Here is an 8,921-nt window from a genome sequence, read left to right as displayed (position 1 = left end):
GCATGAATTTACTCAACTCTACACATAAGAAAAAGCTGAAGTGTCCTGACCTCAACTCTACACATAATTTCCTAAAATCAGCTGAAAATTTTTCTCAGATACACACCTGAGTCGACTCAAGTTCCTGCTTGAAGAAATAGACAGGTTCCACATTTTTCAAAGATAACTCTATGTAAATGCTTCTTTATATAAATGAAAACATGGATAAAGAAAACGGGGAATCAGGGGACAGATTGAAATATAATAACCCAGTGATAATAAGCAAAGCTAGTGTTGTTAACATGCATCTGATCGATTTGTGTATAAAAGTGGAAAATAGCAGAAAAAAAATGCTGGAAGACTTCAGATCCCTAATAGCAAGAACAGAAGAATATGGTAACATCCAGTGCCCGAATTATGGCATCATCATTGAGTGAAACTCATAAAACTTAGTTTTATAAGTTCTTCAAATACATAAGCTACAGGTCCAGATAAAATGACATTTAGTATCATCATCTAAAACCATATCAGCATCCCTGACTCTGGCATGTAGCAAATTCCGTGCACTGATTGATAGTTCACATTAAGCACAAGTTCAAATTCCAGTACACATGCAGAAAATCCCTGTTAGCTAAAAGATGGTACTCAGAAAGGTAGCACTATCTTCTCTGGTCAAGTTGAAGAATTTACATCACTAAATGTAGAATGGCCCTCTATTTTCCACCCTTTGAATTGATCCTCAGTATTAACCATTTCATTGAACACAAAGGGCTTAGAAAATTTGAGTCTGTTAAAAAAATGGAATGATGGGACAAAAAACAAAGCTCTATCGAGAGATCATCGAAGATCAACTGAAAGCTCATCTCTTGATTAAATTTCATGAAACTACATCCAAGCGTGGTCACGTGCAGGATGTCCGTTGAAGTGATTCATTTGATGAGATGCCCAAGCCCTCAATTACTGAAAATAATCATGAAATAATTCTATTGTGATGGAACTTGAGGCTGTGGCCGTAATATTCGAAGCAAGTACTCACGTATGTCTGGAAGTATGCGTTCTACAAGAGAGGGATAGCTGCACAGAAAATGATCAATATTTGTAAGAATTCTTGAATAAATGTCTTCTACTGAACTTCAAGTTTGTCAGATTCCTTACCCAAGCATTGTAGACATATGTTCATGTTGCTCAAGAAAAAACAAAACACAGGTATGTCTTAGTGATGTTGCATGATAGGCTTCAGCAAGATCATACACATTTGCAAAATTTTCCACATTGAGGTCCTGAACATATTCAAAAACTCTCCATCATTGACATTGACAAAAGCTCAAAACTAAAAATGAAAAATGCAATAAAACAAACAAATACCTGTGCAATTGCACATTCACATAAAAGTTTAAGTCCTTCTAAGAGATACTGATCAGCAGCCCTGAGAAGATCCTGTGCTATATCTGCCATAACATCGACTGTGCCTGTGTAAATAAATCTGAAACAAATATTCTCATCAGAACAGTAATATTTGCAATAACATAGCAACTGAATTTCTACTGTGTCAGCATTGACCCATAACATGGCGATGCACCTTCAAGTACAAGTACAATAAACAGAAGAAATCACCTCATCATTAGTTCAAAAACTCCCCAGCTTATATTTGGAATTTCAATATCCTTTGCCTCTTTCTCCTGTCAAAGTTTTCCAAAAGTACCCCAAAAATCATCATCTATGCCATTCATCATAAACTAATAATAATCTACAGTGCCAGTAATTATTCCAGGAGGTCCAAGTACAACTGCAGCAAGGACTTGTAATATGAATGGATGACAAAACTAGTAACAAAAGTTTAACAACCATTTACACATCAATCCTAATAAACTATCATAGATATCATAAATAAATACATCCACCAAAAGACACATGTTACTCTCAAGGCACCGATGTCACAAATGCAATTTAAGTGTCTAAAAAAAAAAATTCCAAGACTGGGACAGGGGAGTGTTTCCAAGACACCGATTCTGGGACATTTTAGGGGATGGTCAGGAGGCAGGTATATAAAATGTTAAAATATGTATATATAGAATGAAATTTTAAATATGAACATGAATATGGATATAACATGCATAAATACATTATAGAACCTTTAACACTTGTGTTAAATAATTTAAATTGAGAGTACACATGAGAATCAAACTATAAAGAATTATCAAAACTCAAGTACTGATTACTGAATTAGTAAAGTCAAGGGACATCCCCTAGGTGTCATTGTGTCCCGGGCATGTCTCTGCTCCCGGGAAAAGTCAAATTGAGCAGAATGGGTTCTCGGGTATGCTTGACTAGCTCTCAATGCCTTTTAGTTATATGTATATAAAATATCTATGCTAGTGCAGTCAATAACAACAGTAAGTGTCACTATATTAAAGAACAAACCCTTCCAAAAATGACTACATAAAGCCACAGGAACATCCTACTTCTGGAGCATAAAAATAAGAAGAGTAACTTTCAAGGAAAACCCCCTAAAAAGGTAGATTATATAATGTTGGTGTTAATTTCTTTAACTTATTTAAATAGCTGTCATCACCAAAACATTTTCCCTGTGCCCTAGGCCCTGGAAACTCAGAGAAACACTGGCATGAAGGCAAATAGAAAAATAACCATCCTTAAAACTTTCAATTAAAGAAATACTTACCCTGTAGCCTCCATCAAACATGGCACGGAATGTATCTGATGATGCCAGTAGTGCAATCCTGTGTGCATAGAACCGCCTACCTGTGTTTCATCTCAATTCATTCAAATTTGTCAGAGAAAATAACTATAGAAGTCTTTCCTTTAAGCTTTTCAATGGAGCTAATAACATTTTTACGATAGCTACTGACATTTCAATAAATACTCACCCTCCACTAAAAAGGTAACATCTGATAATGTGTTACTGTTTACATATTTCTCCCCCAAGTAGACCTGCAAAGGTTTTCATTTGGTAATATCTTTAGTTCATACAACCATGGTGCCAAGAAAAATTAAAAATTAACAGTATGAAAGCAAGTCAAAGATAAAATTTAGAAACTAAATCACTGTGCATCTTTACTTAGGAAAGATAATACTAGGTACTGAACTAGTATTATGTGAACTTATTACCAGCAAATCTAGAACTATCTGCACTTTACAACTAGTCAAGCACGGTGCTAGCTTATCAAAACAATGAAACATCACAGCATTTCCCCAATGATAAACCTTCAAGTATCACTGTATCACTAAACACCACCACCATCAAAAATCTGTAACACAACAGAATCCTTTCCTTCAAGAGTTATTTCCAGCATTCTACAGCAAATAGTTGCAGGAAGCCAGCTATGGTCATTACAAAATTGACTGTGCTGGATTTAACGGGTATAAGATATTTTCCACGGCAAGTCGTCATACTGTCATCAGGATGCAACTGTGTAGTTCATGAATCGAACTCATTGACCCATATTTCATGGGTAATGGATTTTTTGGATGGCTCTTGAAAAGGGGAATTTCTTATTGGATTCAAAGCAGTTAGAGTGCAACAAAAAAGATGCTAGAGACAAGTCACAGAATGCTTTTGTGATGTCAACAATAGACTTCGCCAACTGTCTCATAGGGTAAACATAACAGAAAAATTACATCTCAAAGAAGTTCATTTCATGAAAACCAGGAGGATGAAGAGAGAAAACCAATCCTGCACGTTGTTCCATATTTACTCAAGCATATCACCCTAAAAGATATCCTACAGGACACGATTTCTTGAAAAATACCTCTATATTTTTGTATGTTCCAATCTTTATACCCTCTGTCATTCAATATGATCCATGGGAAACACTCTTATTTCAGGCTTTTATCTTATAAATGCCTCTAGGTTGTTTAAAAAAATTACAAAATCCTCCAGGACTTTCCTGTTGATTGTATCTAACATAACCATTATAAATTCAGTTGAGGAGATACCATGGAAATGTAGAATCTATTCCAAAAATCCCCACAACCAGTTAATAACACTACAAATGTGCTACATCTGGATGAAATCCTAAGGTATTGCATATCAAAGGCTGTATATTTGCAGTATCCATTGTAATACATGATCTTAAATCACTCGCTCACCCTAGTTGCTACCTAGATTCTTTCAGGTAGCAAAAGAGTCAGTGATCGCAAAGAATTTTTTGCAATTTGCATTGGTCTAATGTGATTTCAATGGAGATTCACAAGTATATCTAATTCTTGCCAACATTTACAAATGACTTCACTATTTTATGGTAGATAGAAAGTGTGACTATATGCAACCTCTATTAAATTTACTGGACTCATTATCAAGTTAGCATATATAAATAACCTATTTATGTTGATACTTATAATAATCTAGAGAAGGCAATTGTTTCCAAGTTGGATTAATGACTGCTATCCGTTAATATTTCACTATTAACACGTATACTGCATATCAATATTGAGATGATGGCAATGAAAATTTGTTATGAAAAAATGTTTAAGATATAGTCCAAATGCTGTCTCAACTTTTCCACATTGCTTCTTAAGATATGTTTGTTTTCATATGCTTTTCTTAAATTTCAATGCTTCTATATTCTTGAAGTAACAAATCTACATAATATCATATTCTGGGGTCATAAAATTTTCCATAAATATATTATAGCTGAAGGCTGCTTGCTTATTTATGTTCAAGTTTTCAAAAACTGAAGACTAGAATAATTATACGGTTCTAATGGGAGGTGAAAACTTTGAATTTTATGGTGTTCAAATGTGGTAAAAGTATTTATTTTGGAAAACTCCATAGATAGTCGGATGTACTTTAAGTGCGCTGCAAGAAATGGCAGCAAGAATTCAATAAAAAAGCATTGAGAATGACCAATGAAATCATGTTTGAGAAGTGCTCATGAGTTTAGTTCGTCTTTGAACCAGTAAAGCTGGTGTATAAATACAAGCCAAGTAACTCACTTGTCACCACAATCAGTGAAGCTGGATGGTGCATAAATAAAAGTCAAGTTTTTTGTCATTCTTTGATCTTTTAAGAAGCTGCCCAAATGTGAACCTAACAACTGCTAATGGAAACAATCTTATTTCAGGTTGAACCCCTTGGACGTGCAAGGCACGAACATTGTATAGATAAAAGCTGTCACGAGGTTCAGGGAAATTCTTACATGAAGTATGAATTTTGGTGAACATTAAAAATTTAAACAAAATTCATTTAAATTCGCCATGTGATTCATACGGAAAATGTCAGAAAATATTTTTATGCTTTTGGTAAAACACCTTAGAGTTTTCAAGCTAGGTTTATACGCATTTGTCTGAAGCATATATAAATGTGATTATTAAAGATTCTTTCTGTGCATTTGATGTTTGTTTGAACTTGTTTGACACCTACCTGGCTGAAAAAATAATAGATACAGCATACTTCAAATCTTTTGAAGCAACATTTGCACTGATTTTCAGCCATCATTTGACAGCAAAGAATTGTAAGCTGCATTTGCTGTGTGATTCCTTCCATTTCTGTTGCACCATTCCTAATCTTTGCAGTTGCACTACCAGTGTTTTCTTCCAGTTCCATGCAAGTCAGGACCTGTTTGTACCTGTGTCATGAGTGTTTTACTGTCTTTTTGGATTACTTATTTTCTTTTTATGCCATTTTCATCCATCAAATCATTAAATATCATTTATTACTGATGCTAAACAATATTTATTTAATCAAATTGTCATAATTAAAGATAATCAATTTAGATTTTAAACTATCTATACATTAAATTTAAAACATCTAAAGTATTTAATATGATATGATTTAATTTTAAAAATATTACATTTAAATATCTAAATTTAAATTATAAACTTAATAATATTGGCTTTTTAATTGAATTTAATATTAATTTTTATTTGTATGATTTTTATTTTTCAAATTACATATAATAAACTAGATCTTCAAAAACAAAAAAATTGCAAATCATCAAATTAAAAAAAACAAATTGTACAAGGCCAAAATAATGTTGATTTCTTTCAAAAAAATTCCTTTGTCGAACTTCATTTGAATTTTACTTAGTTACCGGATTCGCCTAGACAGCCACGGATTTGGATTCGGGTCCGATTCGGATCCGGATCTGCGTATGGATCCGTGAGGATTCAAGCAAGATCTGTAATCCTGCCTATGGATCTGTCAGCCCGGATCCTCGAGGATTGGCCCAAATAGAGTTGCAAAAAAGTGGGCCCAACTTCAATTTTTAATTTTATTTTTTTTCCCTAAAAGCCCTAAACCCTAAAAACAACTCTCTAAATCACAATGCAAGTTCATTTACTCTCTATTTTGCTCTCTCTTAGTTGCTAATTTGAAGTAAAGTGCTTGAATTCGAAGGAGATCGGTTGTGGAGCTCCAAATACCTTGCAAGAAGTGTTTAAGGTACATTTCAACCATATTCTTGAGTTCTTTCATAAGATTATTGATTTATTTTTTATTTTTCCAAATTTTCAGGATTTTGTGTAAGTGTAAAGCATGGTTTTCTTTCATTCTTTTTCTAGATTGCAAGAATAGAACAATGAGTAGTCAAGGCTCACTGGGTGGGGGTGGGGCTGCCTCACCAAGCTTCAAAATTGATAAGGGGTCTCCTTTATGGAGACACACAACAAGAGTTGCACAATGTCTTGGGGGTGGAGCATACATATGGAGATGTAATTATTGCAACGTACAATATAGAAGCTCAAGTGAAACTACATTTTTTGGGCCCTGAGGGTGAAGGAATCAACATGTATCAAGGTAGTCATAAGAAGGGATTACGAGCTGCACAAATAGCAACATTAGCAAAAGAGCAAGAGGATGCTAGTAGAGCAGTTGCAAAAACAAAACGTGGTGCTTCCAAAAAAACAAATACACCAACACCATCATCCGATCAAACAAAAACAAGAACACATCCTTTTTTGCCTATGCCAACTACAAATGATGAAGATGAAGACCCATCTCCACTCACCTGCAAGAGAGGCCCACTAGATAGGGCATTCCAAAATGAAAAGAGAGACATTGCTGATGACAAAATTGGACGTTGTTTAATTGCAAATGGTATTTCATTTAATTTTGTGAGATCACCTTATTTTAAGGAGATGGTGGAAGCAATAAATGATGCACCCCATGGTTACAAACCGCCTGGGTATGAGAAGTTGCGCACTACCATATTACATGATGAGAGGAAACATGTAGGGGCTCAACTTCAACCAATAAGAGATTTTTGGGTTCAATCGGGTGTGCCTATTATTTCGGATGGGTGGAAAGATTGTAGAAACCGTCCATTGATCAATGTTATTGCTGTATGCCCTAAGGGGGCAATGTTCTTGAAGGCAGTTGATTGTGAAGGGCAAGTGAAAGATGCAGAATTTATTTCACACATTCTCATTGAGGCCATAGAGTCAGTGGGTCTTGATAATGTTGTCGAAGTGGTCACGGACAATGCAAAAGTTTGTAGGGCTGCAGAGATAATTGTAGAGTCTAGATATGATCATATCTTTTGGACACCATGCACTGTCCACCCTCTCAATTTAGTGACGAAAGCAATTGGCACCGAAATAGATTGGTTGAAAAGGATATATGAGGAAGCTGAAGAGATTCAAATGTTTGTGACAAATCACCACATGTCACGAGCAATTTTTAGGAGTTTCTCGGGCTTGGAGTTATTGAAGGTAAATTTGTATATTTAGTATATAATTGAATATTATTGGATTCCATAATTATTAATTTTTGTTGTTGTTTACATTAACATGTTTTAATTTTTAAATGTATTACTAACTTGAGTTTAACATGTTCTTAAGTTGCTGAAACCCGCTTTGCCTCTCACACAGTCGTCTTGAGACAACTTGTGAAGGTAAAAGAAGCATTGAAACATATGGTCATTAGCCCCCAATGGAGCGTTTGGAAGAATTCCAATACAGCAAGGGCAAGGGCCATAAATGTGAGAAGAATGATACTAGATGAGAATTGGTGGAGTCTTGTGAGTTATGTGTTGGAAATCACCGATCCAATAATGGCAATGCTTCGCTTCACAGACAGTGATGAGCCATGCCTTGGGGATATTTATGATTCCATGGATAGTATGCTGGAAAAAATTAAAATGGTAAGTTTTACGCTCTTTTACAACAATTATTTATTTGAGAGAAATCTAGATTCTAATGTTTAAATTGAAATATTCACTAATTATAATTATTATTCATATTTCATATCCTAGGTCATACAAAGGAGGGAGAATGATCCTGAGGACACCCTTTACAAGAAGGTGGAAAAAATTGTTCATCATCGATGGAACAAGATGACCACACCTTTGTACCTCCTTGCATATGCTCTATCCCCAAGGTACTGTAGTTCTTATCAAATGCTTGTGCTTATTTTATCCAACGTTTGTGCTATTGATATTTGATAGTGTTCAAACTTCAATTGTTTTTTGTTATCCCTAGGTACTATAGTGCAGAGGTACTTCGCCTTCCAGGTAGAGTGCCACCATTTAGAGATGCAAAGGTTGCAAATGGGTATAAAAGGGCACTAGCTAAGATATTCCACTATACCAGAGATTGGGGCAATTGTGAGGAGTGAATTTGCTGCCTTCAACTCAGGTGAAGATTTCCACCCTATTGCCATAGCAGACCAAAGCAAGATGGCTGCCATCAAATGGTGGTACCTTCATGGGCAAGCCTTCACGTACCTCCAACCTCTTGCCATAAAGGTCCTATCCCAAGTAAGTTTGTAAAATTAAACTTAAGGTTAACACTCTCAATTCCTTGAATTTATTATTTAATTTATTTATCTTGATTGTTGTATTGATAATTTTTAATTTCTCTTTAGGTAGCCAGCTCTTCTGCAGCTGAGCGGAATTGGAATAGTTACTCCTTTATCCACTCAGTCAAACGTAGCCGGTTGGCTCCAAAAAAATCAAAAGGCCTTGTGTTCATTCGCGACAATTTGC

General features: G+C 35.1%; 1 protein-coding gene across 1 annotated transcript in view; it reads right to left on the bottom strand.

Annotated features, from left to right (window-relative positions):
* Positions 1-371: 371 nt before the first annotated feature.
* Positions 372-8,921, bottom strand: part of ARIA (ARM repeat protein interacting with ABF2) — a 32,332-nt gene continuing 23,782 nt past the window's right edge. The window contains exons 14-19 of the mRNA XM_089826451.1: positions 2,865-2,928; positions 2,660-2,739; positions 1,594-1,658; positions 1,345-1,462; positions 1,135-1,259; positions 372-1,053 (exon numbers count right to left, since the gene is read on the bottom strand). Coding sequence (XP_089682577.1) covers positions 963-1,053; positions 1,135-1,259; positions 1,345-1,462; positions 1,594-1,658; positions 2,660-2,739; positions 2,865-2,928 — 543 coding nt within the window. The 3' untranslated portion in view covers positions 372-962. The remainder of the gene's footprint in view (positions 1,054-1,134; positions 1,260-1,344; positions 1,463-1,593; positions 1,659-2,659; positions 2,740-2,864; positions 2,929-8,921) is intronic.

The sequence above is a fragment of the Cupressus sempervirens genome, chromosome 4, assembly GCF_028749045.1.
Source record: "Cupressus sempervirens isolate cs-2001-9-10 chromosome 4, ASM2874904v1, whole genome shotgun sequence".
In the NCBI taxonomy this organism is placed as follows: Eukaryota; Viridiplantae; Streptophyta; class Pinopsida; order Cupressales; family Cupressaceae; genus Cupressus; species Cupressus sempervirens.
This window is presented reverse-complemented; position numbering and strand designations above follow the sequence as displayed.